We start from the raw sequence: 20,917 nt of genomic DNA, 5'->3' as shown, positions 1-20,917 counted from the left end.
TGAAGCGGTGAACGGGGACGCACGGACCCTTGCTATGAGCCGCATGCGGCGATGGTGTGAACCCAAACTAAAGGAAGCTAGGAATCATGAATTGGATGGCTTGACGTTTACAACTAAGTGCATATTACTACAACATATACCATACACTTTAAAAAATCTCTGTCACTTGGCAGAAGGAGGTCTGGTCTACTGCTGGTATAATTTAGAGATGCCTGTAAATACCTGCTGCATCCCTCCAAACCTTCCTATCACAGCCAAATCCCAGGTTGTATTGAGAGTTTTGCCACTTTTGGAACCTGCTGCAAATTTCCATGGGCCAATCACACTGATAGCATTGGGCCAATAAGAATGTGTATCAGTGAGGCTTAGTGACAAGCTCGATCACGTTGGAGGTGCATCAGTTTGCCCCTTACCTCAGTTTGCTTCAGTGTGCTTGTGCCGATGATGTGGGCACATGCAAATAAAGGGATATCTCCTAAACCGTGCAGGTTTAGGAGATATCCTGGGTAGCTACAGGTAAGCCTTATCTAGCAAAAAGTGGTCTGTAAGGGATTACAACCACTTTAAAGATTGGGAAGTTGCAATATATTTCACTTTTGTTTTTGGGTTTAATACTGCTTTTATTAAATTTTTTAAATATTATACAATTCTTTTTCCAGCAAACACACATTTTCCACAGTCTTTTCAAATGTAACTGTTCAGGGGTTGATGTGAACAGCTCGCTCCTCTTTGTAAAGAGCTGCAGAAAATTGCGAGTGCTATACAAATGAAAAAAGCAAAAACAAAAACCTAACTTTAGATGGCTTGATTTGATGAATTGTGAACACAATATAACAAAGATTAAAAATATTAAGAAAGGGTAACATGAACTCATTTCGGATTCCCAGATAACAGTGATTTACCTCACACTGCAGAACAAACTGTTTTGCTCCTTTGATCCTTAACAGGATACATTTCTTGTCCTTGATCTGAGTATCTTCCACAGAAACTATCTGTTCCATTGTCAATAGATTTTGCTGCATGATAGGAGAAAAAAATAAGACAGATATTTGGGAATTAGATCCAACACTTCAAAACCCTTATTAGACAACACTGCTATATATATATATATATATATATACATATATATATATATATATATATATATATATATATATATATATATATATATATACATATACACACACACATATATATATATATATATATATATATATATATATATATATATATATATATATATATATATATAAATAAACACTATACATAAAAGCAATATAATTCAAAATTACACCTCTTTGGAAAATTAAAACTAAACACCACAAGCTAGTATGGCAAGACAGACTATCCTAATACGCTCAAATATTTCTAATGCTACTGCTGGAGAACAATTATGCAATTTGCTATGCAATTACCTAATTCAATCCATCAAAATGAATCTTTAACCAGCTGTGAACAATGGGTGTGCTACACATACCACATGGTGCGTGTAGTACACCTTTGTCCTTTTGTCTCACTTTAGGGCCCCCCTTCACACTTGCTAGAAATTCCCAGTTGTTAAAAAGACAGCTGGAAGGTGCTACATGAAGAGAGCAGCTGCAATAGTTCCTGCTGTCCAGAAAGTGGACACTGTTCAGAAATTGGATAGAGATACCTAGTAACATTGTTACTTTTCTAGCTACTGTTTTATTCATCTGCAGGTCAAATGGAATGAGAGCATATGGTGTCAGTTAAAGCAAACTGACCAAAAAGCAAAAAAAAAGGTTTTTGTTTTTAATTAAACACCTCAATAGCTTTTAGTATACACTAACCAGTCATAATTACTACATCGTATCCCCATTAATATTTTATTGCCATTTTTTTAATGTCTATCTTTGTAACCATTTGTAATTTATTTTTTTATGTTAAATCATTTTTTTTTTAATTGTGACAAAAAATAAAACAATGAAAAGTTGAAAAAAAGGCTTTATTTTAAAATGTTTTACGCCATACAAAAAAAACATAATTTTAGTGTCAGTTTAAACAGGACAAGTTAGGCTCAGGTCACACATATGCATTTTGAACTGCATCAAATTTGCATAATGTGAACCAGACTTGTTTTCAATGGAGTTGGTTCACATATATGCGGGCCGGCTGCGGTGAGGTAAAAAAAGGGGTCCTGTGTGTTTTTCAGTCTGGTTCAGGTGTGATTTAAGTGTCAAATTCGCACCTGAATCGCTGATTGGAAACCACAGAATGGCCCTGCATATATGTAAACCCTGCCTTAGGCCCCTTTCACACTGGGGCGCCTTGCAGGTGCTACAGCAATAAAAATAGCACCTGCAAAGTGCCCTGAAACAGCAGCTGCTGTCTCTCACTTGGAGGATGGTCAAAAAAGTCTTGCAAGCCGCATCTTTGGAGTGCTGTAGGAGTGGTGTATTTACAGCTCCTAAAGCGCCCCTTCTCATAGAAAACAATGGGGCAGCGTTGCTTTGCAGGCGGTTTTAACCCTTTTTCGGGCCGCTAGTTGGAGTTACAACTGCTCCGCTAGAAGCCACAAAGCGGTGCTAAAATAGCGGTAAAGCGCCGCTAAATATTGCGCCGCTTTACTGACAGGGCCCGCAAAGCCCCAGTGTGAAAGTAGCCTTATAGAATATATATATATTTTTTTAGGCCATTATGTCTTGTCTGTGGATTGCAATAAAATGTATATATATTTGCAAGACAAGATCACAAAGAAAAAAAAATTTGGTTTACATTATCTTATTGTTATCCTAAATAGGAGTTCTGGCCTGTACAAAAAAAGAAAAAGTAAAAAATCAGCAGCTACAAATACTATAGCTGCTGACTTTTAATATAAGGACACACACCTGTCCAGGCATCCCGCGATGTAGGCATCCCAAGCCAATCCCGTGCATCTGCTTTGGGTGAAGGCGCTGGCATCTTCACTAAGGGAAACAGTAAGTGAAGCCTTTCAGAGCTTCACAGCTTGTTTTCAACTGCCCATGCGCAAGTCACAGTGCACTTTCTGAATGGTCCCGCTGTCTTCTGGAACCTGTGTGTCTCCCAGAAGGCAGCGTGGGGAAGAAGAAGGGTCCGGAAATGTCGTAGATCGCTGCATAACAATTGAAACGAACTTACTCTGAAGCGGGAGTGGATATCCGTTCCCCTCTCCCCCTCGAAAGGTACCAAATGTGGCCGTGGAGCTTCCCCTTTTGGCTGGAGCTCCGCTTTTAGTAATGACATTTTTGGCAAATAAATAGGCCAATAGCAAAAATGTAAAGATTGCTTTGGTCCATGGGGGTTTAGAGGTGTGAGAGCTAAACTGGTTAAATCATCAGATTTCAGGGGATTGGCTGGTTACCAATGGTGACTGTACTTTTGACATCACTGCTCTTTGCATTATTTTATCAATAAACTTATTTTCTAAAAGTGTTTTCTGGGAAGTAATTATGCATTTCTAAAAAGCTATTAATTTTGATGATTATTTAATTTACCAATTCATGCTAAAAGCCCTAAATCATTACCATGGAGAGTTGTGATAAGCAGCAGGACCATTTCAGATAAGCATTAGACTTCAAGCTACATTAGGGATTCTAATGTGAAAAGGGATTTCTGGAACCAGGTCACAGCTAAACTATAACAATATCTAGAGGAATGCGGATTGTTACCACCTTACCAAGTGATGTTTTTTTTTATAAATACGCCAGGGTTCCTAAATGAGAAACAACATCATCAACAAACTTGTATGTACGCTGCACCACGGTGCGCTTGGGTAACAACTATTCCCTTTGCTAATACATGCGTCTGCTGTAAATACGCTATAAACTGTATGTAGTACCAGCTACATACAGTGTACAGTGCTGTGTTCTCAGACATCCCAAGTCTCCAGCGAGCGTCTTCTGCATTTGGCTGCGGGCTGCCAGACACCCACAAGAGCAGGGATCGATCTCTCAGCTGGGTTTGTCACTTAGCCACAGACAGACAGAGCAGCCCGAGCGCCCGAATAAAGTACGGCCTCGCTGTCCATGGCTGAGTGACAGGCAGATGTAAGGTGCTGTGAGTTGAGGCAGAGGGGGGGACAGCCATACTGCTGTCCCCAGTCTTCTTTGGTTGCTGCCTATGGGCAGGAAGTGGTTAAAAGCTCATATATATATATATATATATATATATATATATATATATTTATATATATGTATATATATATTGGCTCTAATGAACGATTTCAAGTATTAGCAAGGCTGTAGTTAGGCTTTATAATAATCCTACCTACTTCATCTAAAGTAATAAAATATCTGCCTGTTGTGTAAGTGCTGTAATCTACAACAAAGGTATCCACCTGCTTCTAGGTTTTCTAACACTTTTTCTCTGGCACTACAAAAATGCTTATAGATCTCTGAAACTGACTCTATTCAAAAAATAGATCTAGATCTTTAATCATTTGTCCACATACTCAAGTCAATGTTGAAGCATGAACAGTAAGCATCTGTAAACTGATATATTGATTCTGAATACCCAATGCAAATTTGTCCACCTAATGTCTAAACCTTCAGACCATCTTGTCTAGAATAGTATTTCTGGGCACAATAAAACTAATCACAAAGCTAACAAACTCATTTTTATTTCAAGTTGCCTCACCCGAGATTCTCCTTCTCCTCTCCATTCAAGTCTGTTGGGAAAGAGGTAAAAGTATCTTCGCTGCCATTGGGTCAGGAATGGGTTCCCCAACTTCAGCATATATCCGTGCATGATGCAGTCCTTTCCTAGTGCATAATCTGTGCATTGTGAGAATGACTGTCAGAATTACTGAAGTAAACATGTTACAGTACAAATCATATATTATGGCAAAATGGATTTCTACTGTCTGTCACTATTATTTAATCTTCTGTACTTAGACATCCATATAAACAGATATATAGATATAAAAAACAGAAGGCAAAGAGTATATGGATTGGATAAAGCTCCTGCTATAGGAAAAAAAACTGTTTAAATCATTTAAATGGAAACCACATAAAAGCTACACAATTTTAAAGCTGAGTTCCACCCAAAAATTGAACTTCCGATGATTTGTCTCCTCCCCTCCTCCAGTGCCACATTTGGCAACTTTCTTTGACAGGTATCCTGTTCCCACTTCCGGGAGTCCGGGTTGCGGCCCACCTCGTCACTGCTCAGCTCCCTCCTCCTGCCCCCGGCCGCTGGGCCAGTAGGAGAGAGGAGCGGAGCCTCGCGCATGCACTGTAGGGTTCCCGGTGTGAAGCTGTAAGGCTACGCTGCCGGGTTCCCTCACCTGCAATGGCAGCAGCATGTACCCGACAGCTACTGGAAACATCAGCTGCAGTGCCGACATCGCTGGACTCCAGGACATGTAAGTGTCCTATTATTAAAAGCCAGAAGCTGCAGTATGTGTAGCTGCTGGCTTTTAATTTTTGCAGCGGTGGGCGGACCTCGGCTTTAAACAGATAGTGTGTTAAAATTACAATTACTGTATAACAATGGGCAATTATTTAAAAGACAGGGAACATTTAGGTTACATTTGCCCAAACAGATTTAATTTTTTTTTTATCAGTTGTGTATATCATTTCAGTGGATGTGCACAGTGTCATGCAGGAATGGTAAATTAGGTGTGAAAAGTAACCTTTGCTGTGAAAGTAATACTGCAAACTATCAAGGACATTAATGGTGAAAGCACAAAACTAACAACAATACTAATAACAATCCTACATGTATTATTTCACATTTGTAGACTACATTTTTGTACACTGAACAATTTTTACCTTCTTCATGTCCCAGCTGCTTGTTTTTGGCTCTTTTTCGGGCTTCGATCTTATCAGTATCTGCGTTGACAGCTTCATAAACCGTTTCTGCTACTTCTTGTTGCCAGCGCTCAGATATAACCAAAGGGAAGTTCTTGTACAGCTCCTGATCGCTATCAAGCAACTAACAAAAAATGTCAAGTGTTACACAGAGGGTAAGCAGGGATAAATGTAACAGTACAGCTATCTGTATAAACACAGATGGGGCATTGTCCAATAATACTATTTCTTATTGCTTATGGAAAAGATTTAATGAAAAGCACTAAATCCTTTACCTTGTAAAACAACCCATTTAGTTGAAAACAAAAATGAAAGGGAAAACTTTTGTGCATGCATCGAAAAAAACATTATAAATATCTTTACCTATAAGTGTTCACATAACCTCTGTTCTCAGATGCTTAAGGATCTTAGAGAGCTGGGGGAGGAGAAGCAGCAGAACACTGGTCTCCCCACTGAAAGGTTGTGCAGGAGGGGTAATGTGTCATGACAAGTTTGATCATTGGAGGAGAGCAAGCTAAGTTCTCAGCACAGCGAACTGACCATGTCGTTCTCTCCTGCCTTGTGTGGTCAGATTTTAATAGGAAATCAGAGGGGCTGGCAGGATCAACAGGGATTTCACACAAATGAACCAAACAAAGAGAACTGTATACTTTCTCATACAAGTAAATGGTACAGCAGGCATATATCAGGAATATAAAATTTAGGGTTGACATATTTAACTTATTTACATATTTTATTTAAAGATCTATGTAGAGGTTTTAAATCAAATGAGTTTATGTAAAAATAATTTAATAACTCTGAATACAACATTGCTGTATACCCTTGCTATGATCTTTTTTGTTAAAGGGATATTAAATCCTCAAAATTTTAAGCACTTTCAGCAGTTGATTTAGTCACTCACTGAGTATACATCTTCTTTATCTTTCATCCCTCATCTATGTTTTAGTTTAACCACTTCAATATCGGGCATTTTTATCTCCTTGCCCAGGCCAATTTTCAGGTTTCAGCACTGTTGCACTTTGAATAGCAATTACACGGCCATGCAACACTCTACCTATATGAAATTGTTATAATTTTTTTCATACAAATACAGCTTTCTTTTGGTGGTATTTAATCACCACTGGGCTTATTTTTTTGCTAAATAAATGAAAAAAGGCCACTTTAAAAAAACAAAAAAAACAAACAAACATGCCTTACTTCGCTTCTGTTATAAAATTTTGCAAATAAATAATCTTTCTTCATAAATTTAGGCCAAATTGTATTCTGCTACATTTCTTTGGTTAAAATAACGCAAATCAGTGTATAATATTTTGTCTGTAGAAGAATTATAGAGTCCACAAACTATGGTATATATTAAAATTGATCAGTCCTGATGGCCTAATTTCTTGAGGCACTAAAATGCACAAATACCCCCAAGTGACCCCTTTTTGGAAAGTAAGGTAATTAGTAAGTGTCATGGCACATTTTTTAAAGTTGTAATTTGTCACTTTTTTGGGAATATGAAGAAAAACCAGGGAAACTGACTGGTGACAGTATGTAAAAAAAAAAAATATAATAATAATTTATTTTTCTACTTTTTAAAATATGTTTTTCTTTTCTTTTTTCTTTTATTTATTTTATCTTAACATATGAGCAATAAGTGTTACCATAGTAACACCGTACCACTCTGGGAAGTTGATCAGGATTTTTTTTTTTTTTACATACTATGTTTGCTTATAGCAGTGAATTTTACTGCTATAAGCAGTTACTGAATGACAATGTGGAGACACTGTCTATTGTTGTGAATGACTATGTGGAGACACTGTCTATTGTTGTGATTAGCTGCGATTGGTCATAGCTAATCACATGGTACAAATGTGCTGTGATTGGCCCCGTCTGTACCATGTGATCACTGTGTCAAAAAGCAGTACAAACATAAATAGGAGGGGTGGGTGCTGTGTCCGTCAATGAACATCAGAGAAAAGGATTTTACGGTGAGTACAAAAATCCTATTTTCTCTTTCGTTCATTGATGGACACAGCACTTTAATCTTGACCTTAGGGACGTCCCCAAGCAGTGTCAAAACGAGGGGTGGGAACACAGAGAAAAAAAACTCCACCCACCACCAAAAGAACTCCCCATCAGAGGAATCACAACCTCAGATGGCTGTCTGCAAAACCCTACGGCCGAAGCATGCATCCAAAGAAAGCATGTGTGGCCGTTTCAAGATGCACAATAAGGAGGCACTTGAAGAAAGATGGGCTGCATGGTCGAGTTGCCAGAAGAAAGCCATTACTATCCAAAACGCCACAAAGTATCCCACTTACATAATGCCAAACAGCAGAGACAAGCCTCAAACCTTCTAGCACAGTCACCTGGAGTGATGAGACCAAAATTTAGCTTTTTGGTCAAAATCATAAATGCTTCATTTAGAGAGGAGTCAACGAGGCCTATGATGAAAGGTACACAATTCCTACTGTAAAACACAGAGGTGGATCACTGGTGTTTTGGGTATGTGTGAGCTACAAAGGCACAGGAACTTTGGTCAAAATTGATGGCAAGATGAATGTCGTACTGGAGGAACATTTGCATTCATCAGCCATTAAGCTACACATGGGGCGTACTTGGACATTCCAACATGACAATGATTCAAAACACAAGACCAAGTTGACCTGTCATTGGTTATAGCAGAATAAAGTATAGGTTCTCGAGTGGCCATCTCAGTCTCCTGACCTCAACATCAATGAGCCACTCTGGGGAGATCTCAAAACATGCAGTTCATGCAAGACAGCCCAAGAATTTATGGGAACTGGAGGCTTTTTACCAAGAGCAATGGGCAGCATTACCATCTGAGAAGATAAAGAGCCTCATCCACAAATACCACAAAAGACTTCAATACGGTATTAAGAACTGGGGTATGTAAACTTTTGATCAGGGTAATTTGATCAGGGTAATTTGGGTAGTTACTGTTGTGAGTATGGTTTAAAAAGAGTAAACATGATTGATAATGGCTTCAGCCAAACACTAACCATGAATGAAAGAAAAGATTTTGTGTTATCATTCATATTCTCAGAAAAATGGCCAAGAAATCATAAATTCTGCCAGGGTATGTAAACGTATGAGCACAACTGCATCTCCTTTCTCCCCTAGGGATGAACAGAGCAGAGAGGGAGTGAAGGAAAGGTAAGTATAAACTGATGGGGCAGAGAGTGGGCAGGGGTTTTCCTTTAGGGCTTATTTACAATATTGTGCCGTGTTATCATGCTATTTTATGCACTGGGTTCATTTTAAATGTGCTGTCAATGCACCCCAGTATCTGTGGGTTGGGGTGTCATTCAAAATGAAAATATTAAACCCAAAAACTAAAAATGTTATATAGTGCAACTTACCAATCCTTAAATGTGGTGGCTGCATTAGGTTTTTTTTTTTAGTTTTTTTTCTACCTCTGTTTGCACTTTGAGATCTGGCCATTAACACACCTCCTGTATTAGAGTCCCCCCAATCTGAATGAAGGAGCACAGAGGCACCTTTGGACAACAGTATTTTAAGTCCGGGGGAGGGTAGCGTTAGATGTCTAGTAAATTTAGATACACTAACAAACTGAAGCCAAACTCCAGCTCATACTGCAGTTGCACATGCAGTTAAAACAATAGTTTTTTTTTTTATCTTTTGGGATAAAGGTTTTACATGAATAAATGAGAGGTGATTAAAGCTGATCATTGTAAGCACCCCATCAGCGGTAAATGGTTTGTCTCAACACTTGAAACTGATTAATTTGCAGGAGAGGAGTTGTTGAAACACAACAGTTGTTGTTGTCTGTTGTGTTGAAACACAACAGACTTACTGGCTGATTCACCAGATTAATAGAAAGCCTAACAAAGAAAACAAAAGCAGCCACCACACGTAGTAGTGTGAATGCAGCAGCCTTAAACTTGCTGTTCATTGTAGATCACCTAGGATATAACATACCTTAATGCCTTTTGTGTCCTCTTCATCAAAGGAGCCAATGTCAAATGCATCAGCTGCATTCACCTCTCCTCGAGGAGGAATCAGCGGTGGAGGATACTGAAATAAAAAACACAATTTATTGTTCAATGATCAATCCCTTATACTCTCATACCTTTCAAGTATGCATAAAGCTCAATTCCAGACACCAGAAAACAAAAGAAAACCCTAGCAGTGGAGCTCACCCGCACTGCAAAAGTTAAAACTTGGTAAGCCTAAGGGTACAGCAATAAGCTGTAATACTTACCTTATTCCTCTCTCCAGCTTCCTTCTTTCATTCTGTGCGATCATTCCCCCCAAAGCCTCTTCTCTAAGAAGCTCCATCCTCACATACAATGCTTAACCAATAGTCCTGCATTGTACTTGGGGATGGTAAGGTCCTGGCCCCAACCCAAAGAGTAGAAAAGCAGAGCACCAGCAGCAAGGAGAGCAAGGAAGACAGTGCCTTACATCCGACAAAAACAGGCTTGTTTTGAGTCAGAGGAAATACTTATTCATTTTCATCCAGGAGTTACATATTTTCCAGTTAAATCCAGTTGAAAATGTGTTAATCTTTGGTAAAACATTAAGAAAATACAGCTCTATGTAGCGAGTCCAGAATCAGGATGACAAACCCCAAGTCTGATCCCCCAATCTTGACAGTGACAGTTCCCATATTTCTATCATAACAGATTTTCATATTAATCAAAAAAATATTTAATTATGAAAAAGGATTGTGGGGACAAACCTAGTAAGTGTAATGTAATAAGTGGTCGACAAGCACAGACACAGTTTTGGCTGGAAAAACTGAAGTCAGACAAGTACACAATGCAATTTGATTGGATGCAATTAATTCACTTATGAACTGGACCCTTTATTGGATAACACTGCATATACCTTTTAACTGATGGCATGCGCACATAAATCTGATTAACTTGATAAAGCTAAACCATATCAGGTAAATGTACCTTTCTAGAACAGGAAAGTGGTTCAAAGGTACACACAACATATGAGAGTAGACCATGTGATTTTCTTTCCTGTAACATTCATTGTGTTGATGGGGAATCCCTCCAGTGGAGCTATTGTGTTCTCCTGGCAGGGGGTGGTGGGGGTAGAACACACCGTAATTACGGGTAGCGACTAAAGCTGCTGGTAATAATTGCATCAAAAAAAAGATGATAGGCTGGTTGTGCCCAAGTTGAAAGATCGGTCAGCTTTTGCACAATCAGCCTGCCCATACATGGTTCAAATTTCAGCTGGTCCCTAGTGAACTGGCCAAAATTCAAACTGTCTATGGCCGCCTTAGCTGAAACAGTTCACAGAGGCATTACTGACAAACCAAGTGCACAGTGCATTATAAAAACAAAAAAATCACACAAAAGAAAAAACTAGCAGCTGATCAACAGTTTAGTATAGTCATCTAGCTGGCTATTGGTGATAATTGGACAAGTCAAAGGGTTGTGCTGCTGCTCTCTATGGATCCTCTGGGGGGTAGGAACACATCTAAACAAAACAAAAATGGAGAGCGCAAAGCCACCCTAGTGTAACTTGGCTTTAATATGGCCACTTACATTGTGTGAAGATAAATACAGCATTTGGATTCCTCTGTGGCCACACACTTAAAACCACCTCAAGATCCCGACAGGGGAAGGGGAACCATGGACATTCAACCTAGTTGCCCGGATCCTGGCAGCACATCTAAGGCTATCCACCACCACGCTCTGCACGTTGAGCATGTTGGTGGATGGCCTTGGATGGTTTTAGGAGTGCAGCCACAGTGGAATCTTATGCGTTATCTATCTTCACACAATGTGCGTTTGACAATTGTAGTGTTTTTAACTTTACCATATTAAACCTGAGTTACACTAGGGCGGCTTTGCACTCTCTTTTGTGTTTTGCACAATGCATTATGATGTGGAATAAATCAAGCATATAAAAATGGAATATGACTAAAATGTTACTATTGCATACTGATCATACTACAGTAGTTAATGTTGCACTAACACCTTAGTGGCATAAATGATCATGTACTTAAATTACAGATTTGTGGAATTACCTTTTAAATTAGGGCTTGTTCACACTAGAATGCATGGGTTAAAGCACAGAGATCCTTTCTGGTTAATTTTTAAAGATTACCTTTGAATTGACAGCAAAACTGTAGTCCAAGACACCCAAAATTTAGCATGCAGTACTTTCTTTACAACACTACACGCTGTAAAAATTCCTTTGAAAACTATGGAGTTTCTCATGTCTATGAGTTTTTTTTTGTGTTGGAAAAATGCAGAACAGTTGGTGTGAACAAGCTCATCAGCAAATCAATTGGGCAATATGTGCAGGATCATTTTTTCCAGATGATGAAAACCTCTTTTAAAACAAAGTCTAGTCTACAGCCGTGGCCAAAAGTTTTGAGAGTGACAAATATTAATTAAGTCTGATGCTTCAGCGTTTTTAGATTTTTTTGTTAGATGTTACAATGGTATACTGAAGTATAATTACAAGCACTTCATATGTGTCAAAGGCTTTTATTTTGAATTACATTAAGTTTATGCAAAGAGTCAATATTTTCAGTGTTGACCCTTCTTTTTCAAGACCTCTGCAATTCGTCCTATCATACGGTCAATCAACTTCTGGGCCACATCCTGACTGATGGCAGCCCATTCTTGCATAATCAAAGCTTTGAGTTTGTCATAATTTCTGGTGTTTTTTGTTGTTCACCCACCTCTTGAGGATTGACCAAAAGTTCTCAAAGGGAATTAAGGTCTGGGGAGTTTCCTGGCCATGGACCCAAAATGTTCATGTTTTGTTCTTCAAGAGAGTTAGTTATCACTTTTACCTTATGGCGAGGTGCTTCATAATGCTGGAAAAGGCATGGTTCATCAATAAACTGTTCTTGGATGGTTGGGAGAAGTTGCTCTCAAAGGATGTTTTTGTACCATTCTTTATTCATGGCTGTGTTCTTAGGCAAAATTATGAGTGAGCCCACTCCCTTGGCTGGGAAGCAACCCCACACATGAATGGTCACTGGATGATTTACTGTTGGCATGACACAGGGCTGATGGTAGCACTCACCTTTTCTTCTCTGGACAAGGTGACAATTGGAAAGGGAATTCATCAGAGAAAATTACTTTATCCCAGTACTCAGCAGTCCAATCTCTGTACCTTTTACAGACTGTCCCTGCTGTTTTTCCTGGAGAGAAGTGGCTTCTTTGCTACCCTTCTTGACACCAGGCAATGCTCCAAAAGTCTTCTCCTCAATATGCGTACAGATGCATTCACACCTGACTACTGCCATTCCTGAACAAGCTCTGCACTGGTGGTGCCCTGATCCCACCGCTGAATCAACTATAGGAGATGGTCCTGGTGCTTACTGGACTTTCTTGGGCACCCTGAAGCCTTCTTCACAAATGCAGTGGAAATGTTTTTTATGGGATTAAGTTTATTTTCATGGCAAACATGAAATATAACAGTATATGCAAATAGCCATCATAAAAACTGAGGCAGCAGACTTTGTGAAAATGAATATTTTTTGTCATTCTTAAAACTTTTGGCCACGGCTGTACTCTATTTCATTTTCTGAACCAAAATTAGCTCACTTTTACTCAAAGAAGTAATGTAAGATTAGTTACCTTTTGCATATATACTTGTTGCCAGTCTATACCTTTAAAGAATGGATGCTCTTTTACTTCAAGAGCGCTGAAAGGAGAAAAAAAAGGAGAATCATTTTAAAGGTACAGCTAATAATGGAAATAGTGTAGATTACAAATTAATCATTTTCCCCCCATTTTTTTTTTAAACCACATACACAGATGTGTAACAATGTCACCAAACCATGCAACCAACTGTACCTGTAATATTCATCACTCTGCGTACAGTCTAATCCTTCTTTTCTGTGCTGCCATTTGATCAAGCTGCTCTTTATATTTCAGTTTTCTGACAACTTACCACTTCCGATGCAAATCAAACAATACAATAGAATGTTAGGTTTATCTAAAGATAGTAGCCAATTAATTAGATGCACCCATCTACTGCAAGGTAGACCCTCTTCAATATAGCCTGATTTCTTTATGCCATGTATTCAGTAGTGAAGTGGAAGTGTTCCTTAGCATTCTTGCTTTACAGTATCACACACAGTTCATAGTTCATTGAAATGAACCGTGCATGCCACTGGAATACAGTGAAGTGAAACCAGTTTGAGAAGATGCATGCTTTGTGACTTATTCTGATGGTAGTTGCCAGTGCAAAAAGAATAAACTATTGGATATAAATGGTCACGACAATACTCTGATATGTTTTGGTATTCTAGTAATGCTGAGTTGGTATTAAAAGGGCATATCTGTGCCAAGAAAACATTCCACGCTCCATTCTTTGACCTCCTGTCTGAACTGTGGACACAAGACTGTGAATGTTACCTATTCTAGTTTTTGGCTGAGCAGCAACTGAACAGCTTTATGAAATAAGTTGTTGCCCCATGATCACTATTTAGTTTTTTCACAGTTGTTGCCACATGATCCCTATTTAGTGCCTTCACAGTTATTACAATCAGGTTTACCTAAAAGAAATGTCCACTGAGCATAAGGAAGTTTTTTTCATTTTGGCCATGAATTGTAGTTACACCCCAGTTTGTACTCACTGTGCCAGGCACCACTTTGCTTGTTAGGTCAAGTAGAGCGGGGCAAGAATGCTTCTATGATTTTCAAATAATAATAATTATTATTTACTGTTGGGAATACAGGGTGTTCAGATCACTAAACCACCTGATACTTGTAAGTCTCTTCTCACAATGCATACTCCAGATACACTGTTCACCACTTCAGTCTATAAGTTGTGCTGTACACTGCATACTTGTTACTATTCCACTATGTAAGCTATGCTGTACATTACATACACCAAACTACTCTGTAAACTTTGTACACATTCTTGATCAAAGCGTTTATTGTCTCAATAGTTTTTGGTTGTTAAAGAGGTTGTAAACGCTGACAAAAAGAAAAAAAGAAAAAAAAAACCCCTGTAAGACAAAAGGCATAATGAGCTAGTATGCATCACATACTAGCTCATTATGAAATATCTATCTTAGAAAAAAGCTGTTGCAGTGGCGCCCACACACCGCTGAGACGGCTGACATTCTCTCTCCTCCCCCCCCCCCCCGAGTTTCTTCTGGGTTAATGGGCCCCCGGCGCTGTGATTGGCCAGAACCGCAATGACTTCCCTCCCGCACATACGCATGAGAGCCACCGTTCATGGCACGGGGCTCGGAAGGAATGGCAGCCGTGGCTGTTCCTTCAGAATGAATGCGTCAGTGATGTCACTGGCTGTATGTAATGTAAATTTCTTCTAAACGGTACATGTTTTGGAGATATTTTCATTACCTATTGGTAAACCTGATTATAGACTTAACTATAGGTAAATTCAGTAGAGGAAGTTTACTTCCTCTTTACGTAGGTTCTTACTATTTTAATGACGTTCTCCTGTTAATCTTCGCTATATTATGTGCACAGAAAGCATATGTCATGGAAAAGGCTCCCCTTAAAAAAAATAAAACAAATTAAGCCTAGGTTCACACATATGCTGTGCAGGAAAAGCAGGGATCCCTGCACGCTTTCCGCACAGCATTGCAATCACACTGTTTTTTGTGATCTGCTGTGGGTATCAATACATAATTAACGACACCCCAAACATATCACAAATGCAGTTCAGTTTGCCTTCTCCAGATCACATGGTACAAAACAACCAAGTGATCCATTTGTAGTGTGGCTCCAAAAAAGATGCCTAGATTTTTTTGGTGTGATGTGGTGCGCTTTAAGTCCATTCAAAACAAATGGGCTTAAATCACACCGCACTGAATCTCATGTAAATTGCACAGGAATACAGTGTGGTTCCTGTGCATTTCACATGCAGGTTATAGTGCAAACCGGGGCTAAAAGTTGTCCTTTGGAGCTTTATACCTATCCTAAAGGTCTTACTGCCACAGAAATTATTACATTTTTGTGGGTACAAGTACTTTGGCATATGCATGCAGTATAAACTTCTGGTAAACAAAGTTTTTATATAACCATGCTCTTTTACACCAGTGGTTCTAAACCTCAGCCCTCAAGTACCCCCAACAGGCCATGTTGGAGGTTTTCCTTTATCTTGCCCAGGTCCTTTAAACAGAGTCAACGGCTTGGTATTTTGGACAGCTATTTTATCGAAGAAAAATTCCCAAACATGGTCTTTTGGGGGTACTTGAGGACTGAGGTTGAGAACCACTGCTTTACACCATGCCCACTGATCAACGTGATGTAGTGACACTCATAGTTCACCATTCAGCTTTTTCCTCTTTAGTGGCCAAGAGTGACCCGAGTCTATTCAAATCCTAAAGAAGCCTCAGCTGATTCTGCATTCTGATTTCCCCCCTGTGACAATATGTGTAATAGAGTTTGAGGTGACATGAAATGCAAACTGTTTACTACTACAAACCTGCCACCCTGGCATCCAAGTCTCTTGCTGACATCTCTCTGGAGAAGACCTTCCAATAGCGACTTGAGCTCTGGGGAGAACGAGTCTGGTAGCTCCACATTCTTCATATATTTTAGAGAAGAAATTAAATTTAAGCATTACTGACAATGAACACACAAAAAAGATTACATACATCTTGGAAAGTTTCTCAGCAGAGAAGTTCTATTGGATGAGACACAAAAAACAAGGAGTACATAGACTATTTCACCAAGTAAAGGCTTACCATGGTGAGTGTCATCCTGTCAATTTCATGTTTATCTTTGGTTTTATGCTGTCTGAAAGGACTGTGACTGCAGTATAAAAGAAAGAAGCTAAAATTAGTGCACAGAGAAAAGAATTGCCCTGAGAAAAACAAAAAACAAAAAAAAACAGAGGATGCAATCAAAGCTATACTGTATGTAGTGAGCTCCTTGAAACAGAATTGGTGTTTACATCTTACAGAACCAGGAGATAATACCTTGTATAGCACACTAAGCACAAATTGTTTTCTTAGGTGCTTAGTGACAAACCTGTATAACCAGAAAAGCTTTTAAAATGAAAGTTTGACTTTTTGAAGGTGAAAAGCAACATTTAAAATACAGTAAGCCATAGCAAGAACTCAAAAAACACTGGTTTGACTTGGGAAGGGAAATGGAACTGCTTGATAGGGGGTGTATGACATCATTACTGCTCTCTTTATTACTCAAACTAACATGATTATTAAAAAAAAAAAAAAAAAAAACATGTTGAATCCAGTGGTAAGTATACCAGATAATAAAAACCCTGAAAAACCTTTAGCAAAATCATCTCCTTAAGGCACCTTTCACACAGGTGGACTAATCGGGTCTGCCTGTAAGTATTTTTTAGGTGGACCTGATTCGATCATCTATCGCCCTCTATGGAGTGGTGGGTGTCAACGGACACGTGTCCGTTGACACTTACTGACATCCAATCTGATCCTGTCCAAATGGCTGTTGGTTGTAAACAGACAGGTGAAATGTTTACATCTGACCAACCATAGGGGACAGCTGGCAGAGTTCACCCCATGTGAGAGGGGCCTAAGATTGCAAGTTCTGCTGTGTGGGTGACAGGCAAGTATTAAGTATTAGTATCTTCCTTGTGTTTTTTTGGGGAAATGAGGTGGGGGGAAATCTCTCTAGTGGGGAGCATTTTTTTTAGAATGGAGAACTTTGTCAGATTATTGTAGTCTTCTTGTCCCAAATGTAACCACTTCTCCTACTTTTTGTCTTGTTGTAACAGGTACAGTAAAGCAAGGCAATCTCTATTCAATAGGTATGTTCACAGCAAAAAAACAAACTTGCAAATCTTATCAAAATATAACCTTTTTGAAAGAGTTGTCTGCTAAGAATGATCATGTTGGAAGATCAGTTCATACAATATTTGTACACAAAATGAGCTGGTCATTCATGGAATCCTAATCAGATTGGAAGATTCATTTCTGTCAAATAACAAAGCTCAATATGTATAATGTTTTTTTGTATGTGCACAGTGACCACATGATTCCAAATCTTGGCTTGCAGTTTGACTCTTGCTATATCTGCTGTATTTGGTAATATTTCTGACCTTTTTTCTAGTCACATTTGTCTGTTCATAACATTTAAGAACACAATACGGATAGAGTAGGGAACTGGAAGTGAGAGGAAATTTGGTGGATTGTTAGCGCAATGTGGTAGCTGTGCTTTTTAGTGAGTCATGTCAGCCTGAACTGTAGTTTAAGAACATGGCAGCTCACTTTTATTGAAAAATGAAAAGGAAAAAAAAACATAAAATGTAACTTTCCCACAAATTGGTTCTTCTTCAACAAAAGCACAATAAGCAAAAATAAATACAAAGCCACTTGGCTATGGCTTCAGCAGCACCACTGCTCTTAGCTCCCAGTCTTCTGGCTCTTCAGGCTCACTCAGCCTCAGTTGCAGCATTTCACGGAGCAGGGTCACTTTTAGCCTTTAAATAGGGTTCATCTAGCCCCCCAGAATTTGCTCACTCTTCCATAGCTTTCCAGACTCCCTCTACCCCCTTGCCTTGCTAGCTGCCTCAGCTTTATCAGTCTCCCAGATCCATACAGTTATACCAGCTTTCCCAGTCCTGTGGCACAGAATCCCCGTAACAAAAGATGCGGTCTATGGCCAGAACACACAGCTCTTTTGACAGGGCTCTTTCTCCAAATGGCAGCCCTGAGCTATGCTCAAGCTTGGTTTATAATGACCCTGCAGGCCTGTGTACTCCCAAAGCCTGCAGGCCTTTAGCAAAACCCACACACAGGATTGAAGGCTCCATGCCCCCCCCCATTACACTTTGGGACTTTCAAACTCCAGGCCCCAATCTGGGATTACAAAACCCAGAGAAAACATAAAACAGCTTTCTCCACTCATAACAAATACCCCGGAGCTTCTCAACGTTACAGTTTGAGAATCCCGTGTCCACTCTATATCCATTTACTAAACGTACACCATGGCAGGGCCTCACACTGTCATATAAGAGAGGAGAATTCCTCTCACACAGCTGTCACAAGAACATGTAACCCCCTTTAGAAGATTTAACCTCACCTCCTGTTTTAGTAACAACTGTGCAATTTTTAATTTCCCATGACTTTATGTCCTAAGACAATTTTCACCAGGATAAATAGGGAGATTGAAACTACCAACCGTGGACAAACTACTCGAAACAAAACAAAATCAAATTTTTGGCTATACTGTACATACACTTAAGTGTGCAATTGGCATCAGCGAAATGGGGAACTGCCTGAACAAAAAGAACAAATTATCCAACCAATCACGCAGTCTTCAGGGGATATAACTCATCACCATTTCTTTGCTACTCTGATTGCTGCTGCTGTTTAGAAAGCTTGGTACCTTCATGTTAGAAGCTACAAGTAACAGGTCACCTACCTCCTAACAATGCAATGCTTGGGGCCTGACCAGCCAACTGCCAATCCCCAAGGCCTTAACTAGGGGCAGGCAGGATTCAGCACACATTTGTTGACTATGCTAGATTAGAACTGCCAGTGACTTTCAGGACACTGGGGAAATCTGAGCTAGGTGCTGTAAAGGCAAAGACATGCACAATAGGGTGCCTTGGACTGTATGTGGGTGACTTTCAATTTTCTTTTTCCAACGGGTTTATGTTAAAGTATATGTAAAGACCCAACACACGTCTCCTATTTGGTCTGTTAAATATACAATTGAAAGTGTTTTGTACAGAAAATACACGTTGATTCTGCCGGAAATCCAGTGAGCTCCTAACTTCCTATGAATTCTGTTCGTGCTATACTTATCTCAAGTAGTGATCTGCCCAGTTTACTTGTGGACTATGGAAAGGGAAAGGTATGCTGTAGTTATATCACACTTCTGTTCTAGAGTAACAATTCTGTCCTCCATATATACAGTACACTAAGTGAGCGTTGTCACCCTAGGATGGAAAAGTGTATAATGCCCTGTGCACACGGTCGGACATTCCGACAACAAAATCCATCAGATTTTTTCCAAAGGACTTTGTGCCAAACTTGTCTTGCATACACACGGTCGGACAAAGTTATCGGAAAATCCGATCGTTATTAACAAGGTGATGTACAACACGTACGTCGGGACTATAAACGCGCCAGTAGCCGATAGCTGTGGTATCTTAATTTATTCTGAGCATGCGTGGCACTTTGTCCGTCAGAACTGTCTAAACACGATCAGAATTTAAACGATTGGATTTTGTTGTCAGAAAATTTTAGATCCTGCTCTCAAACTTTGTGTGTCGGAAATTCCAATGGAAAAAGTCCAATGGAGCCCACAAATGATTGGATTTTCCGACAATGTAATCCGATCGCACATTTTCCGTCGTAAAATCAGGCCGTGTGTGCAGGGCATTACTGTCAAAAACATCAAGTGCAGCTAAGTAAGTAAATTAAAATCTCTGGAAAAAAAATAAAACAAATACAGCCGCTAACATCAAACAACTGCTATTTTGCAATTTATACATTTTTTGTTCCTGGGTTTAGAAACACTAAAGCCGCGTAGACACGGTCGGAGAATCTGTCGGAATGCGTCTTATCGGACCGTGTCGTCAGATAATCCGACTGTGTGTGGTATGCATCGGACTGATTCCGTCCGAATCTCCGTTCGACCCAATTTTCCAACATGTTGGAAATATTTCCCGACCAACTGGGCCGGTCGGACGTAATCCGATCATGTGTAGAGAATTTTGATCGGACCAAGTGCCACGCATGCTCAGATCAAATTCCTACATCAAAGCTATTGGCTACTAGCCTGAATCTAGTCCCATCGTAACGAAATTACGTCATCACGTTCTGAAAGATCGGATTTTTCGACAACTTGTCCGTGTGTATGCAACAGTTTCGGACACAATCCGTCAGACTAAATCTGACGGACAAAATCCGACGGATTTGGTTGGCAGAATCTCCAACCGTGTGTACAGGGGCTAAGAGAGAGGGTATATTTTAGGAGCACGTGTGAGGTTCACCTTATTGTTTAAGGAAAGGTTAGAGGTCAAAAACATTTTGAAAAAACATTTTGAAAACATAACATAACATAAGTGTTAATGTGCATCCTAAACAACAGAGAGCAATGGAGGGGCACTGAAACCTATACTTACGAACCCATGAAAATACAGTATTGTGTTATGTCATGTAGATACAAAATCCAGGACCTAGAATCTAATGC

General features: G+C 39.5%; 1 protein-coding gene across 2 annotated transcripts in view; it reads right to left on the bottom strand.

The window, feature by feature from the left end:
• GRK3 (G protein-coupled receptor kinase 3) overlaps nucleotides 1-20,917 on the bottom strand; it is a 415,982-nt gene that overhangs the window by 5,584 nt on the left and 389,481 nt on the right. For both annotated transcript variants that reach the window (XM_077461358.1, XM_077461359.1), the window contains exons 14-20: nucleotides 16,474-16,540; nucleotides 16,212-16,312; nucleotides 13,382-13,448; nucleotides 9,741-9,836; nucleotides 5,754-5,916; nucleotides 4,618-4,754; nucleotides 903-1,016 (exon numbers count right to left, since the gene is read on the bottom strand). In XM_077461358.1, coding sequence (XP_077317484.1) covers nucleotides 903-1,016; nucleotides 4,618-4,754; nucleotides 5,754-5,916; nucleotides 9,741-9,836; nucleotides 13,382-13,448; nucleotides 16,212-16,312; nucleotides 16,474-16,540 — 745 coding nt within the window. The remainder of the gene's footprint in view (nucleotides 1-902; nucleotides 1,017-4,617; nucleotides 4,755-5,753; nucleotides 5,917-9,740; nucleotides 9,837-13,381; nucleotides 13,449-16,211; nucleotides 16,313-16,473; nucleotides 16,541-20,917) is intronic.

This window comes from Lithobates pipiens, unplaced genomic scaffold (genome assembly GCF_037356315.1).
Source record: "Lithobates pipiens isolate NorthernLeopardFrog02 unplaced genomic scaffold, aLitPip1_a1.2 Scaffold_3, whole genome shotgun sequence".
In the NCBI taxonomy this organism is placed as follows: Eukaryota; Metazoa; Chordata; class Amphibia; order Anura; family Ranidae; genus Lithobates; species Lithobates pipiens.
This window is presented reverse-complemented; position numbering and strand designations above follow the sequence as displayed.